This window comes from Macaca mulatta, chromosome 18 (genome assembly GCF_049350105.2).
Source record: "Macaca mulatta isolate MMU2019108-1 chromosome 18, T2T-MMU8v2.0, whole genome shotgun sequence".
Taxonomy (NCBI): Eukaryota; Metazoa; Chordata; class Mammalia; order Primates; family Cercopithecidae; genus Macaca; species Macaca mulatta.
This window is the reverse complement of record NC_133423.1, coordinates 68,215,203-68,232,724: the sequence shown is the minus strand read 5'-3', so window position 1 is coordinate 68,232,724 and position 17,522 is coordinate 68,215,203. Positions and strand designations below refer to the sequence as shown.

At 42.5% G+C, this 17,522-nt stretch overlaps 1 protein-coding gene across 9 annotated transcripts in view; it reads right to left on the bottom strand.

Moving 5' to 3' along the window:
- The window catches only part of OSBPL1A (oxysterol binding protein like 1A), a 229,920-nt gene continuing 212,398 nt past the window's right edge, over positions 1 to 17,522 (bottom strand). For 7 of the 9 annotated variants that reach the window (XM_028837998.2, XM_028837999.2, XM_077974991.1 and 4 more), the window contains 8 exons: positions 17,114 to 17,296; positions 11,095 to 11,202; positions 10,123 to 10,212; positions 8,675 to 8,801; positions 5,596 to 5,712; positions 4,848 to 4,971; positions 3,010 to 3,100; positions 1 to 1,240 (listed from right to left, as the gene is read on the bottom strand). In XM_028837998.2, coding sequence (XP_028693831.2) covers positions 1,138 to 1,240; positions 3,010 to 3,100; positions 4,848 to 4,971; positions 5,596 to 5,712; positions 8,675 to 8,801; positions 10,123 to 10,212; positions 11,095 to 11,202; positions 17,114 to 17,296 — 943 coding nt within the window. In that variant the 3' untranslated portion in view covers positions 1 to 1,137. The remainder of the gene's footprint in view (positions 1,241 to 3,009; positions 3,101 to 4,847; positions 4,972 to 5,595; positions 5,713 to 8,674; positions 8,802 to 10,122; positions 10,213 to 11,094; positions 11,203 to 17,113; positions 17,297 to 17,522) is intronic. The other 2 variants (XM_028838000.2, XM_077974992.1) reach the window with 1 other exon arrangement.

Sequence of the window (17,522 nt, the reverse complement as noted above, 5' to 3'; positions counted from 1 at the left end):
TTTTGGGGAACATTCTAAAGCCTTTATTTAGCATCAGGTAGATTATTTCATTATAACACTTGTTAACTTCAAGACAGCAATTAAAATCATGTACTGGCAGCTACCTAAGGCCCATGGGAGCAATATCTCAGTCTGGGGTTTGGGTGGATAAATACTATAAGATTTAAGATTAATGTGCCCCAATTAAAGGGGCAAAACTACTGTACAGTAGGTCTCCACACATATTTTAAGTACACAAGTACCTTGCAAACTTGAAATGCACAAGACCTCCTTTTATATAGTTTGATACTTACATGAGTGCAACTTAATTTCTCTAGCGGCATTTGCCACTGGAAGTGGCAGCATTTAACAAGGTTTGTCATTATGTAATGGTGATTAAAATCTATATTTCTAGGGCATTTTTGTGAATTGCTAGATTTTATACATATTTTCAATTCAAATGTAAACTTAAACATTTTAATGATACTGCAGAAAACTGTAAAAGTAAATTCAGAGCACTAAGTAAATTAAATACTTTTCCAGTTTAATTCTTTAGAATTTTCAAATCAGAAATATCTATTCTGAATATTCAGGCATTTTTTTCTTCTTGGAAGATGGAAGGGGTAAAATTGGGAGGATTAGTATGAATAAAAGCCATCTTATCAATGGAGTCTTTATAAAATGACATAACCTCTACATTTGAGCAATAAACATTGTATAGGACGAGAGTTCTAAATATGTCAAAGGTTACATCTAAAACATTCAAGCATGACAGCATAAAAATATTCAAAATAACTTGATTTGGGATTACTATATAGTTCCATAAAGCTAAAGTTACATTTAGGTATAAACCTTCAGTAAATATGGCAACAGCGACCATAAAAAGCATATTCCCCAGCAGTCTTCTCTTACCTCTATATAAAATAGTATTCCAAATAAGTACGTTTTATAGCAAAATTATGCATTTTTCCTAAGACTTTCATCACCAGTATCACCTTATACCCTGCTTTTGTTGGGGGTGAAATGCAATTATGAATGTTTTTTCTTTTTTTTTTTTTCTTTTTTTTAAAGATAAGTAGAAACCAAGAGAAAAAAATTTAAAAACATAGGTTTAAGACTTATTTGTAGATTAGCCAAACACCCTGACTTGTATGCATTTTAATAAATGTCAGGCAAATTGAAGTAATTTCTGTCCCAGTAGCTGCCAGAGTAAATCCAGTCCTGTGCTCCATTGTAGGGATTAGGACCTTGATGGAACCACCTGTTAAAAGAAAAAGGACAAGATTTACAGGGCAAACTGGAAAATCACAGGCTGTTTCTTCACTAGCTTGCAGTCTTTTTCTATTGCAGCAACTCATTCTGTGAGGGATTTCTAAAGAGATGCTCAAGTGATGCTGTTTTTCTGCTTAGGTAGGGAACAGGTCTGTGGAATAATATTCCAAAAGGGGTAATGATACCATGCAAAAGGAATATGCATTTCCCACCAGATCTAGCAAGCTACTTGACAGAAGCAGGGTCTTCTAATAGGTTGCTTCGAAACAATGTATTTGTCTAACAGGTTTACCCTCTAGCCTGGGTCTTATTTTCCACAGCAAGGCATTCTTTTAAGCAGTTAGGAATAAATTAGAATAAGAAAATTAACATTTACAGCATGCCCACAGCAGTATGTAAGGCACTCGGTTCAGTGTAAATGCCCTTCAAACTTTTTTTTTTTTTTTTCGGTTGAGACGGAGTTTTGCTTGTTACCCAGGCCGGAGTACAATGGTGCGATCTCAGCTCACCACAACCTCTGCCTCCCAAGTGAAAGCGATTCTCCTGCCTCAGCCTCCCAAGTAAGCTGGGATTACAGGCATGCACCACCACACCCAGCTAAATTTGTATTTTTAGTAGAGACAGGGTTTCTCCACGTTGGTCAGACTGGTCTCAAGCTCCTGACCTTGTGATCCGCCCGCCTTGGCCTCCCGAAGTGCTGGGATTACAGGTGTGAGCCACTGCGCCTGGCCCCAAACTCTTAAAGCTCTGTTTTACAGATGAGAAGCTGAATGTCTAGGCAGTTAAATAACTTGCCCAACCTCATAACTGATGGCAAATTTAGGTTTAATGTTGAAGACCATGATTTTTCTAATATACCATGCTATACATAATCCAAAAGACATGAAGAGACATTTCTGAAGACATACAGATAGCCAACAGGATATGAGAAAATGCTCCACATCACTAATTAGGAGGGAAACATGAATAAAACCCACAAGATTATTATCTTACACCAGTTCGGATGGCAATTATTAAAAAGAAAAAACAGGCTGGCGAGGATGCAGAAAAAAGCAAGCTCATACACTGGTAGTGAGAATATAAATTGGTAGAACCACCATGGAAAACAGTATGGAGATTTTTGTTGTTGTTGTTGTTTTTTTTTGAGACGGAGTCTTGCTCTGTTGCCCAGGCTGGAATGCAGTGGCGCGATCTCGGCTCACTGCAAACTCCGCCTCCTGGGTTCACGCCATTCTCCTGCCTCAGCCTCCTGAATAGCTGGGACTACAGGCACCCGCCACCATGCCCAGCTACTTTTTGTATTTTTTTAATAGAGACGGGGTTTCACCATGTTAGCCAGGATGGTCTCGATCTCCTGACCTCGTGATCTGCCCGCCTCGGCCTCCCAAAGTGCTGGGATTACAGGTGTGAGCACTGCACCCGGTCAGAGATTTCTTAAAAAAACTTAACACCATAGGATCCGGCACTCCCACTACTGGGTATCCAAAGGAAAGGAAGTCAATGTATCGAAGGGATACCTGCATCCCTATGTTTACGACAGCACGATTCACAATAACAAAGATATGGAATTAACCTGTGTCCATCAATGGATGAATGGATAAAAGTCAGTGGAAATAACTTTTTTTCAGGCCTGGGACAACTCAGCAGGGTTTGTGTTAGATAGACCCTTGCTCTGGGGCCAGTGTCTGGCATCCCTGCCTCATCCCACACAGCAGCCTGCCTGAGAGCTGAGCCACACCCCCTGACTCAGGCACGCACCTCGTCTTCCAGTCCTCTTCTGACTTGGACCTGTTTTTGCGGGCTGCTCTTTGTTTTTCCTCAAGTCGTTTTTTTTCTTCACTAGCTTGATCTAAAATAAGAACATCAATACAAAACCATTAACACTCTACATAGAGGATGCCAGGCACAGTATTAAGCACAAGAACTTCACAAAAGAACCATTTACACGTTCTCCCTTTTATTAGAACACAAATACCAGAGTCAAATATCAAGCAAAAATTGTAACAGATACCTGGGCTAGTAAGAGGCAGAGCTGGTACCACAGACGCAGCATCTCTGACAGCCTATGCTCTTAACAACCTTGCCAAGAACAACCTGCTTATTCTTAAGGCCAAAACAACTGTGTTAAAATTCTTCAATGAAAAATTGGGTGTAAAAACTAAATAAACGTGAAATTATTCTAAATTCTTAGTGAGACCTCACAGAGCTCCTTCAGATGCCATTCTTAAGGAATTTAAACAGTCTTCCAAAATACTGTCGCGGTGTCTCACTTTTTCTCCACTGTGGTACTATGACATGTTAGATGTGATGGCTGTATCATAAAAGGCCATGTGGTGATTCTATCATAAGAGGCTGCCTGGTGTGGGAAAGGATGTTTTGCAGCATTCCTGGCCTGCAGACGCCAGTAGTACCTCCTAAGAAGTGACAACCAAAGTCTTCAGACTTTGCTACATGTCTTCTTGAGGGGGAAAATGCCCCCCTTTTGAGAATCACTGGATTGGAAGAAATTTATAAGATAAAAATGGGCTGGATGCAGTGGCTCACGCCGGTAATCCCAGCACTTTGGGAGTCTGAGGCGGGCGGATCACCTGAGGTCAGGAGGTCTGAGACCAGCGTGGCCAACATGGTGAAACCCCATTTCTACTAAAAATACAAAAATTAGCCGGGTGTGGTGGTGCGTGCCTGTAATCCCAGTTACTCAGGAGGCTGAGGCACAAGAATAGATTGAACCCAGGAGGTGGAGGCTGCAGTGAGCTGAGATTGCGCCACTGCACTCCAGCCTGGGAGACAGAGCGAGACTCTGTATAAAAAAAGAAAAAAAAAATGTTGTAATTGATACCCCATTTACCCTGATGTGATTATTACATATTGTATGCCTGTATCAAAATATCACACATACTACCTAAGTATATACACCTACTTATACCAACACACAAAAACATTTAAGTTATAATTAACCAAGGGGAGGCCACACTCTCCTCTGAGGCTGACAAGGTGCTATGTAAATTCTGAAGCAGACAGTGACTTAATTAGTCAGAAAATGCCACTGGCCATCTCCAGTATATTAAATTCTCAGGGGAGTATTACCACAATAATAAGAGCTAATAAGGTCTGCCCAGATTTCCAAATTTAAAATAAAAGTTACTGAATTTAGGCCGGGCGCGGTGGCTCAAGCCTGTAATCCCAGCACTTTGGGAGGCCGAGACGGGCGGATCACGAGGTCAGGAGATCGAGACCATCCTGGCGAACACAGTGAAACCCCGTCTCTACTAAAAAAATACAAAAAACTAGCCGGGCGAGGTGGCAGGCGCCTGTAGTCCCAGCTACTTGGGAGGCTGAGGCAGGAGAATGGCATAAACCCGGGAGGCGGAGCTTGCAGTGAGCTGAGATCCAGCCACAGCACTCCAGCCTGGGCGACAGAGCGAGACTCCGTCTCAACAACAACAACAAAAAAGTTACTGAATTTAAATTGAATGTTAACTCAAACTTAATCTCTAAGAGAGACTAAAAGTGCTAGTACCCCAATGATGCTAACAATCACCAGGAATAAAACAAAGCATCATCCCCCGAGAAATGAGTCTTCACTGGCTAGTTACCTATCTCTCCATTTTCCATGGCTCTAATGTCAGGCCGTAACCTGCAGTCTGTCTTGGGGATCACACTCTCCATGTCTTTGTCTACTTCATTCAAAACCATTGCAAAACTAGTAAAATTATACATCTGAAAAGAAGCAAAAGGATGAAATTAACACATGCCAAGGCATAACGCAAAACGAAATGTCCTGAAAGTAGAAGAGGGTTGACTTGACAATGACCCCCTCCCTTTCGTGGTAACAATGGTCAGTCTTTCTCAGATCACACATATCTAAATGTTTTCACCCAAATCTGCACCATCTGTGGGTATCTGTCTCAAAAAAATCTCAAAGCAGGCTTTGCAGAATAAATATCCTCTATCATGATCAACTTTAAATAGAACTCTAAGCAAAAGCCAACATTCTTTTATCTTCATTAAAATCATTTCTTGCTGGGTCTGGAGGGCTGGTACTGACTAGGCTGCACCAGCTTATATTTAATCAGGGCAAGTTTCACCACTAAGTAGCTATTAAGCCCCAGTGAAGCCCTAACCCAATACATCCTCCCAGCCAGATGCCAGAGGGATGGACAGCATGATGCACTTACGATGCACTGAGCTCAGGCAAGAAGGGAGCACCCGGGACTCAGTGGGGGCTCGGGATGCCAACCTGCCTGTCTCCATGCTGCCTGGGCTGACCCTGCACGTGCCAGGAAAGAGCGCCACAGTGCTGAACACAGACAGCGAGGCCACAGCCAGCAAGCCCAGTCTCACCTGGGCAGAATTTGGAGGCCGTGGGGCTATTCGCCATAGAAGAACGCTCCCAGGGATAATGAATACACTTTCAGAATCCGGCATTGGCATTTCATCCGACTCCTCAGAGGTGCTCATCTAGAAAAACCAACCAATGAACAAAATTTCAGTAAAAAGTTTTAAGATACAGTCAAGCACCACATCATGATACTTCAGTCAACAACCAACTGTAAATATGATGGCAGTCCCCTAAGGTTATAGTGGAGCATGTACAGAAATCTGCTATATGGCATTTGATACTGGCATTGCAGATCAAGTAAGGGAAATGACTGATACTCAGTAACAGTGTTGGGACTTTTGGCTTTCCACATGAATAAAAGAGAGAAAAATACATACACGATCTAAGTTTGTGTAAGTACACTGGATGAGGTTCGCACAATGACGAAATCACCTAATGATTTCTTAGAACATATCCCTGTCCTTAGGAAAATATATACACACTTGCAAATTGTAAACCATTGTTTATTGCACACCACTAGAATGTAAACTCCATGAGGGCAGGGACACTGTGACTTTCTAATTCTTATATCCTTACTTTGAACAGTGTGGGAAGCCAATGGATACCTGCTGAATGCCCGAGTGGGTGCTAAGAGTCTCACAAGCTTTGTGTGTTGTGCCACTTAGTGTTACCCGCATTTAAGTCATTATCATCATCACTCTTTCCTATAGGGTTTTATGTTTTTAAGGCTGTTTCCTTTTTAAAGACAAAATAACTCATTTGAGTATTTATTTTTAATATTTTTGAGATAGGGTCTTGCTGTGTTGCCCACACTGAAGTACAGTGGTGCAATCACAGCTCACTGTAACCTAAAACTCCTGGGTCCAAGTGAGTTTCCTGCCTGTCTCCCAAGTAGCTGGGACTACAGGTATGTGCCACCACACCCAGCAAATATTTTAAAAATGTTTTTATAGAGATGGGGGGGTCTCATCATGCTGCCCAGGCTGGTCTTGAACTCCTGGCTTCAGGCAATCCTCCTGCCTCCCAAAGCATCATTTAAGTATCTACTAAGGAACTTCTGGAGGCTCAGCCACTGGGGTGTTAGAGAAGCACCGTCACTACCTGACTTTTGTGGAGCCCACACACTAGAAAGGAACAATCTGAGAACAAAAGGTTACACTCTTGGGGAAGTCAACTAAATGTATCAATGGCACAAGACCAGGAGGGATCCCGAATGCATCTGATGAAAAGAGAACTTTTCATTAGATGAAACACAGGGAGCCAGCGTTTCCTCGGGCTCCCCTGCCCGCGGCCGCAGCTATGCTACTGTTCTATGTATGTGGTCTTTATGCAACAACCCCTCGAGGAGAGGTCACGACCACTTTTTACACATATGGAATGAAGGCTTTGGAAGGGTAAGTCCTAGTCCCAGCATCACACAGTGAACAGATCTAGAACTCCTGCCTGAGACACATTCAGTGAATATACAGTTTACAAAATAGCACAGAGGTGACAATGCTAACGACACAAACTTCCCGCAGTGTCTGTGTTCAGGAACGAAATCCATGGTAGGCGGATGACAGGAACACAGGAGCGAGAGAGACCAGAAAAGCAGTGGATGTGCGAGAATACCTGCTCTCTCCAAGAGGAAAAAACACTTTCTCACAGACTGACCGGGAATTTAGGGAATATAAGGAATGTCCTCTGGAATTTCACCAACATTCTTGGCCATCCCCACTCTGAAGAGAGTTGGAAGGCAAGCGTGTTGTGGAGATCGCCTTTGTCAAGGAGCTGCAGCCAAGGAGTCCCAGAATCCCGGACATGCCCTTCTCAGCCCTGTCAGTTTCCTGCTGGCTGTGGAGCACAGTCGGTGCACAGTTCCCGTGGGCAGGAACACGGGACGCAAAGAGGGCAGCAGAACTGTGCACACACAGCTGACGGGAAACCAAGAAAGAAAGAAACAGCCCCGGCCACAGGAAAGCAGAATGCTCCGGCCATTTAATAAATCTCTTTTCACTTTGGGAGCAAGGCTAACTCTGTCTCAAAAGAAAGTCACTCATAAATACACCTTCTGCTTTTGAGGGATCTTAGGGCTTCCTGAACTTTCACATGCATAAGAAACGTTAAAGAGCCCCAGAGACTGGTCTTCAGTAGGTCTGAGGTGAAGCTGGGCCGCCTGCATTTCTAACGAGCTCACAGATGCCGCTCAAGATGCCAGTCTGAGGAAGTGCTTTTGGCAGAAATGACTTTATCCGTCTTTACTATGAGCAGATACTATTCTGAGCCCATTATGTTTGTTAACTCATTTAACAGGTAGGTGCTATTATGGCACCCGTGTTACAAATGAAGGCACTGAGGCAGAGAGATGAGAAATCTGGGCTTGCACTGCTCATCCGCGGTGGGGCTAAGATTCTAACCCAGAGTTTGCTCTTGGAACCATTATCTTGGTTACTGGAAAGGAATCCATCCTCAAACAAATATTTCCTGTCCAAAGAGGTACAGTCCTCGAGCAGTTATGCCTGGAGGGAAGGGGCAGGAGTTTGCCAACCACTGGAGCCTGCTTGGGACCACGCGACAGGAAGCCATGTGCCTCCCCTACTGGGATTTTACTGTCCCACAAAGAAAGGTTAGTAAGAAGAGGACAACAGTCCAGGGATAACTCCTTTCACTACGACAGTCTTAACTTCAGTAATTTCACGATAAGGAACAAGGCAACAAAACTGATAAGCATGAAAATGTCAGAATTTTGGAGGAAATTTTAAATCTTCAACAATTTCAACTTTCTATGCACATCAACAGGAGGAAAAGAAAATTTCTTTCATTAAGATGAACTCCAACATTCCAAAGCTATGTGAATTAAAGCAAAGTTCCGCATATAACTGCTCCACAGTTAAAAAACTGATACGTGTCCATATCCTATACAAGCCTATGCCGAGTACTTGTTAAAGCAAATGTCTGATCATTAAAAAGAGGAAAGCGATATGCATTAGCAACAAGGAAGAAGAAAGTCAAATTGTGACCCTAGAACAGGCCAACTCCAAAAGGATTAGGACACATTGAAGAATCCAGTTATCCTTTGATACCACCTGACAGGATGTTCACCTGTTTGCTGTTCTTCTTCTCTTCTGTATTTTTCTTATCATTTTTTTTGTAAGCATCAAACGTGGCAGGGTCAACACTGTATAAACATTCAGTCCACTTCCCATAGAGGGCACAGAGCTTCTTCTTGCTGGCAAGAAAAACTGATGTTTAGTTAACAAACCAGTGTTTGTTTTTTTTAAAGCTGACAGCACCTGGTATTCCCAGATGGTCTCCCATCCAAGTCCTAAACAAGCCTGACCCTGCTTAGCTTCCAAGAGCAGATGAGATCAGGCGTGTTCAGGGTGACATGGTCTTCGACTGTTTTGCTGCAACTGAATATTACTATAAAGGTGTGTACGAATCAGATTTTCTTTTGTGTGTGTGTGTGTGTGTGTGTGAGAGAGAGAGGGAGAGAGACAGAGGGTCTCACTCTGTCACTCAGGCTGGAGTACAGTGGTAGAATCATGGCTCACTGTAGCCTCAACCTCCTGGGCTCAAGGGTTCCTCCCACCTCAGCCTCCAGAGTAACTGGGTCCACAGGCATGCGCCACCACGCCTGCCTAATTAAAAAAATGTTTTTTGTAGAGACAGGGTCTCACTATGTTATCCAGGCTGGTCTCGAACTGGCTGAAGCAATCCTCCCCACTCAGCCTCCCAAAGTGCTGGGAATACAGGCATGAGCCACTGTGTGCAACCAAATCAGGTTCTTTAATGAAACACACTTCCTTGTAGACGAAAGATTTTTTTTTTTTTTTTTTTTGAGACGGAGTCTCGCTCTGTCACCCAGGCTGGAGTGCAGTGGCCGGATCTCTGCTCACTGCAAGCTCCGCCTCCCGGGTTCACGCCATTCTCCTACCTCAGCCTCCCAAGTAGCTGGGACTACAGGCGCCTGCCACCTCGCCCGGCTAGTTTTTTGTATTTTTTTAGTAGAGACGGGGTTTCACTGTGTTCGCCAGGATGGTCTCAATCTCCTGACCTCGTGATCCGCCCGTCTCGGCCTCCCAAAGTGCTGGGATTACAGGCTTGAGCCACCGCGCCCGGCGACGAAAGATTTTTCAACTTATTAGAATGCTTGTTTCCTAGGTTATGGCAATGTTTTTTGTTTTTTGTTTTTCAGACGGAGTCTTGCTGTCACCTGGGCTGGAGTGTGGTGGCACAATCTCGGCTCACCGCAACCTCCACCTCCCAGGTTCAAGCAATTCTTCTGCCTCAGCCTCCCAAGTAGCTGGGATTACAGGTGCCCACCACCATGCCCGGCTAATTTTTTTGTATTTTTAGTAGAGATGGGGTTTCACTATGTTGGCCAGGCTGGTCTTGAACCTGACCTCGTGATCTGCCCACCTCAGCCTCCCAAAGTGCTGGGATTACAGGCGTGAGCCAACGCGCTCGGCTGACAATGTATTTTAATACCGACATTTTATCTAGTGAACAAAATCTATACTATTCAACATTTACAATGGAAATTTTACCTTTTATCTTGAATGTAGCCTTCAACTTTGTGTAATTCCTTACCAAAAAGGCCACATGGCTTAAAATTCAACACACATTTGTCCCCAGTCCTATAAAGAAAATATTAAGTTCAGATGATCATTTATTACCAAAGCAGCAGTAGAGAAAAATAACTGTGATAATTTTTCTAGCAGCAGCTACTGTTTACGGATTTTCTCTGTGTGCCCGGCTCCACACTAAAGTGATCATGATCAATCCTCGATTGGTAATCTTCCCACCGTAAAGAAAAGGGACGTGAGGTGCAGAAAGAATACGTGACTTGCCTAAGGTCACAAAGTAGAATGGGAGCCCAGCTCTTTCTAGTAACTCCTACGCTTCGTCTCCCTGGCCCCCACTAGACAAAGGAAGCAAAACGAGCTGAGATTGGAATTAAGGTTCACAGAAGCCCGGAGAGCTGGGTTCACCCAGTCTTCCCTAATCAGAGACTTTAACGAACCCTCTTTATTAAATAAATGGGCTTCCAGTCATTCAAGAGTTATATTGCCTGATTTCTTTTCTTTTCTTTTTTTTTTTTATGAGATGGAGTCTTGCTCCGTCGCCCAGGCTAGAGTGCAGTGGCATGATCTTGGCTCACTGCAACCTCCACCTCCTGGGTTCAAGCAATTCTCCTGCCTCAGCCTCGCGAGTAGCTGGGATTACAGGTGCCCACTACTACACCCGGCTAATTTTTATATTTTTAGTAAAGACAGGGTTTCGCCATCTTGGCCAGGCTGGTCTCGAACTCCTGACCTCATGATCCACCTGCCTCGGCCTCCCTAAGTGTTAGGATTATAGGCGTGAGCCACCACGCCCAACCTATATTGCCTGATTCTTAAATTTTCATCAGCCTGTTCTAGAGCTTTTCTTTAAAGACAGACAAAACCAAGAAACCTGAAGTCCACTAAAACTGCTTGATGAAAACTGAAGGAATGAAGTACCCCAAGGTGCCTTACTTGTGGTTTATGATTTCCACATTGCCGTACTGTTCGATCCACAGTTTACCCACAATGATATTATGCACACAGCAGGTGGGATTTGTCCATGTATATGCCTCATTGTGTCTAAAAAACAAAACCAAACCCAGAAAAATAAGAGAGAGGTATCATTTTGTTTAAAAAGTACACTTGCTCCAAATGCCATTACTCAGAATAACAAACCAGGTTGCTTGAGGTAACTAAGTTCTAAGACTTTAAAAATTCTATTGATGTTAACTCACCATAAAATTGGGATCATTTGCCCATTCTTGTTTCTTGAAAGGAAGTAACAGCTTAAGAAAAAATTCTATACTTCCACCAAACTCCAAATAAACTAGGTACATAATCATTTCAAGCATTCAAAAGTGTCATGAAACATTAAAAAAAAGCTGAAGTAGAAACAGAAAATAAAGTCTATTTAGCGCTTTCTAGAGAAAGTACCCTCCAGCTCACCAAAGGAAAAAACTCATCTATGTGAATAAACTCCCGATATTTTATAATCCTATATACCCTGAGGAATATAAATCATTCTATCATAAAGATACACGCACGTGAATGTTCACTACAGCACTGTTCACAATAGCAAAGACATGGAATCAACCTAAATGCCCACCAGTGATAGACTGGATAAAGAAAATGTGGCACGCAGACACCATGGAATACTATGCAGCCATAAAAAAGAACAAGTTCATGTCTTTTCCGGGAATATGGAGGAGCTGGAGGCCATTATCCTTAGCAAACTAACACAGGAACAGAAAACCAAATACCACATGTTCTCATTTATAAGTGGGAGCTAAATGATGCGAACTCAAGGACACAAAGAAAGGATGAACAGACACAGGGGCCTACCTCAGGATGGAGGTTGGGAGGAGGGAGAGGATCAGAAAAAATAACTATTGGGTACTAGGCTTAGTACCTGGGTGATGAAATAATCTGTACAACAAACTCCTATGACAATAGTTTACCAACAGAACAAACCCACACATGTACCCCTAAACCTAAAAGTTAAAAAAAAAAAGTTTTATTATTATTACTTTTTATTTTTTGAGACAGAGTCTCGCTCTGTCACCCAGACTGGAGTACAGTGGTGTGATCTCGGCTCATTGCAACCTTCACCTCCTGGGTTCAAGCGATTCTCCTGCCTTAGCCTCCTAAGCAGCTGGGACTACAGGCGCCTGCCACTATGCCTGGCTAATTTTTGTACTTTTAGTAGAGACGGGGTTTCGCCATGTTGGCCAGGCTGGTCTTGAACTCCTGACCTCAGGTGATCCACCTGCCTCGGCCTCCCAAACTGCTGGGATTACAGGCATGAGCCACCGCTGCACCTTCATATATTCGTCCTTAGATATGTGTTTTTTAATTTACATAAGGTAAAGCTCATCAGGTCTATGCTTGTACAGATCTGTGTAACCACCACCAACACAATCAGAATCCTAAACAACTCCTCCACCCACAAACACTTCGCTCATGCTTCTCCTGGTAGTTAAACCTTTCTCTACTTCTAATCCCTGGATCTCCAACCCATTCCTTATCCCCAACAACTGATCTGTTCTCCATTGCAATAGTTTTTCCTTTTCCAGACATCATATAAATGTAGATTACCTTTTGAGATTAGCATCTTCAATTTGTATCATGCACCTGAAATTCATCTGTGTTGTTCTACGTATCAATCTTTGCGCTGAGTAGGATTCCGCTGTATGGATGTGCCACCCTTTGTGTGACCATTCTCCCACTGAAGGGCAGGTGGGCTGTTTTCAGTGTTTCGTGGTGATGAATAATGCTACTATAAACATTTGTATACAGCTTTTGGGAAGAAAGTGAGTTTCCATTTCTCTAAGGTAAATACCTAGGAGTGGTATTGCTGAGTCATGTGATAAATATAAGGTTAACTATATAAGAAACTGCCAAACCGTTCTCCAGGGTGGCTCGACCATTTTACATTCCAACACCAACAATACACAGGTTGAACATTCCAAATTCGATACTTGGAAATCTGAAATGCTCCAGAATCGGGAACTTTTTGAGCACTGACATGACACTCAAAGGAAATGCTCACTGGAGCATTTCAGATTTTGGAATTTTGGATTTGAGATGCTAAACCGGTAGGTATAATGCAAATATTCCAAAATCTGAAAATATTCAAAATCCAAAACACTTCCAGTATATTTTTATAAAGGGATAGTCAACCTGTATGAGATTTCTAGCTCTTCCACATCCTTGTCAGCACTTGGGATTGTCAATGTTTACAATTATTTTGGTTTTAGACATTGTAATAGGTATATGGCTATCTCATTGTGGTTTCAACTTCGTAGTTCTCTAATAACTGATGCTGTTGAACATCTTTTTACATTTATATTTATTTATTTTTTAGAGATGAGGTCTTATTCTACCATCTAGGGTGGAGTGCAGTGGTGGAACATAGCTCACTGCAGCCTCGAACTCCTTGGCTCAAGTGACCCTCCTGCCTTAGCTTAGCTATGACTACAGGCCTGTGTCCCCATGCCTGGCTAAATTTATTTTATTTTTTTAGAGATAGAGTTTCACTATGCTGCCTAGGCTGGTCTTGAACTCCTGGCCTCAAGCAATCCTCCTGCCTCAGCCTCCTAAGTAACTGGAATTATAGGTGTGAGCCACTGCAATCAGCTGACAGCATCTTTTCATGCACTTATTTGATACATATATATATATATATATATATATATATATATATATATGAAGTATCTATTCACATTTTTCCCCCCATTGGGCAAAATAAGTTTTTATTGTTCTTTTTTTTGTTGTTGTTCCAGAGACAGGGTCTCACTCTGTTGCCCAGGCTGGAGTACAGTGGCGTAATCATGGCTCACTGCAGCCTCGAACTCCTGGGCTTGAGAGATCCTCCCACCTGAGCCTCTCAAGTAACTGGGACAATAGGCTCATGTCACCAAACCTGGCTATTTTTAAAATGTTTTAGTAGAGGCCGGGCGCGGTGGCTCAAGCCTGTAATCCCAGCACTTTGGGAGGCCGAGACGGGCGGATCACGAGGTCAGGAGATCGAGACCATCCTGGCTAACACGGTGAAACCCCGTCTCTACTAAAAGATACAAAAAACTAGGTGGGCGTCTGTGGTCCCAGCTACTCGGGAGGCTGAGGCAGGAGAATGGCGGGAACCCGGGAGGCGGAGCTTGCAGTGAGCTGAGATCTGGCCACTGCACTCCAGCCTGGGCGACAGAGCGAGACTCCGTCTCAAAGAAAAAAAAAAAAAAAAAAAAGTTTTAGTAGAGACGAGGACTCACTATGTTGTCCAGGCTGGTCTCAAACTCCTGGGCTCAAGTGATCCTCCCACTTCAGCCTCCCAAAGTGCTGGGATTACAGGCATGAGTCACTGCGCCTGACCTTATCATTTCTTATTGTTGAGTTTTAAGAATTCTTTATATATTGCGGCTACAAGTCCTTTGTTGGCTATATGATTTGCAAGTAATTTTTACTATTCTATAGCTTATCTTTTCATTCTCTTAACAGTATCTTTCAATATAAGGTTTTTAATTTAATAAAATCAAATTTATCACTTTTTGTCTTTCATGGGTTGTAATTTTGGCATCATATCCATAAGAGTTCTTTGCATAATCCAAAGTTGTAAGATTTTCTCCTACATTTTCTTCCAAAACCCTTAGTTTTGCATTTTATTTTAGCCTATGATCTATTTTGAGCTGATTTTTGTAAAAGGTGTGAGGTCTAGTTTGTGGTTCATTTTTTAACATATAGATGTCCAACTGCCTCCATAGCACAGACAGTTGTCTGTGGAAAGGACTATTCTTCTTAGCAGTACTGCCTTTGCACCTTTGTCAAAAATCAACTGACCACATTTCTGCGGGTCAATTTCTGGATTCTCTTCCCTGTCGCATTAATCTATGCAGTCTCTACTTTGGCCACCACCACACTGTCTTGATTACAACAGCTTTAGAGTTAAGTCTTAAAATTGGGTAGTGGGAGTCCATCAATTCTGCTCTTCCTTTTCAAAAGTATTTTGGCTGTTCTCTGTCATTTGTCTTTCCATACAAACTTAGAATCAACTTCTCTGTATCTGTTAAAAATCATCTTGGGATTTTGATTTGGATTGTGTTCAGTGAGGGGTGAACCGACATCTTAACTATAATTGAGGCTTCCAAACATATCCAGACACAGTGTGTCTCTGCATTACTCAGATAATCCTTGATCACTTTCAACAGTATCTTGTAGTTTTCAACATACACATCCTGTACATATTTCAACATCTGCATTCTGCCATTGAGCCTATCCCAGTTATTATTACTATTCTATCACTATAGTTTTAGTACTAAAATTTCCAAAAATACTTTTTTTTTTTTTTTTTTTTTTTTTGCTAAAATGTCTTTTTACTCATTTGAGAGCGTCCACCTTTCTCTGGTGGAGCTACTTTACATCTCGGATACGAATGACAGTATCTGGGTCAACTTTGGACTGGAGTCTGTTGACTGCCTTTTCTATTTTAGTTTGTTGAGATTTTCCTGTTTTTTGCTATGCTGAATGATTTTGGATTGTATTCTGGACACCTAAATATTATAAGACTCTGTCCTCTTAACCTCTTCTGGAGAATACTGATAAAAATTTTGTTTTAGTAGGCAATTAACAGAGTTTCAGGTCAGAAGTCCTGACTCTCCTCCTGTGGGCTTTGATTCCAGTGTCAGTTTAATTTTCAAAGCCTCTGTAGTGCTGCTCAGATCTACCCCTCAATAGCCATCCAGGGACCTGGATCTCAGGCCACACAGTATTTCAGATCCTGAGGCCCTTGTGGAGCCTTCTGGGTCATTTCAGTGCATGCGTGTAGGGAGGAGCTGAGGAACTCATAACACAGCTTTAGGGGACCCCCTTTCTTGAGCTCCCTCCTCTTTGTGGTTTCCCTAACACTCTTAGACACCAGGGGGCGCTTTCTCTCCCCTCCGGCTGGCAAGCTGGGGTTTGAGCCTCTCTGCTCTGTCTTGTATCTCCCACAACTAGGTCTTCCTCTGGGGTAAAGGGGTAAAAGAAAAGAAAGAAAAACAAGTAATAGGGATTCTCTCACGCTCTTTGGACCCCAGGGGTTCCTTTACTCAGTCCCTCTGGCCAAAGAGAAGGACTCTGAGTTTGAGGTACGTGTGTGATTGCCACAGCCACCATCGCAGCAAGAGTGTAGCTACAGACCCTAGGGCTTGCTTTGGGACAAGGCTGTGAGACAAAATTGAAACAGGATTTCCCCTATTCTCTACTTCCTGCAAGGGTGTCTTTCTATGTCCTTTAATTAGAAAGAAAGAGTTACTCTTAGAACTTTTTCGGTCTGCCTCCAGTTCCCAGTTCTGCAATTTGCTGCTATGATTCTAAGCCAGAAATGGGAGAAATATATAAAACCAGTAAACTCACTGCCATACTGGTCTTCAGGTTTTGATCTCCCTCCCCGGTCTGCCTGCTACTATCTACTTTTCAGAGTCCTCAGGTTGTTGTTTTGTCTTCTGTCTGGGGTTTCTAGTTGTAATCAGTGTTAAAGAGATAGGGGATCGTATGCTTATTCTATCCTAACTGGAATTAATTGTGGATTTAAAGCTAATCTTGCAAAAGAAGAGCACTCCCAATTTATCTAACGCCTAACATGTGCCACACAATTGTCATTTCATTATTTCTCAAAGTGAATTCATTTTGAAAGATCTGTAAACAAAACATTGGCACAAGGATATAAAAAAGCATGTTTCATAAGAAATGTCATGAAGCAATTAACTCCATCCATCTTAAAATAGATCCAAACACCAGAGTCAAACATCAGGTTAAACTACTTACACATATCCAGATTAATTAGCAATGGCTACTGCCATGTTTCTCAAATTCTTTTACACAGAGGTAGACAGTTTGCATTATATGAAAGCTGTTTCTTTTTCTCCAGCTTTTGAACAATAAGGTCAGCTGAGTGTGCATGTCTACACTTACAGGTAGGTATACATGAAAAGAGTTTAATGGCTTGATTAGAACTCACTCAAGGAGCTCCAAGGTGATGGTTCCTTTGGGTTCTGCTTCTACACTCTTCCCCCAGAATTTCAGTTTGGGATAGATTGAGCCATGAAAGATGAAGTCATTGTTTAATCCTTCAGCATGAAATGCACTGATTGGTGGGTGATGGCTGACCTGTTCAGAGATGAGTCTAAATCCAAGGTCATCTCTTAAGATTAAAAAAAAAAAAAAAGCAACATTATAATTAACTCTATCATTAAACATGTACATAATTGCCCTTTCAAAGTAAACAATTCTTTTTTTGTTGCTGTTGAGACAGAATCTCGCTCTGTCGCTCAGGCTGGAGTGCAGTGGCATGATCTCGGCTCACTGCAACCCCTGCCTTCCGGGTTCAAGCAATTCTCCTGCCTCAGTCTCCTGAGTAACTGGGAATA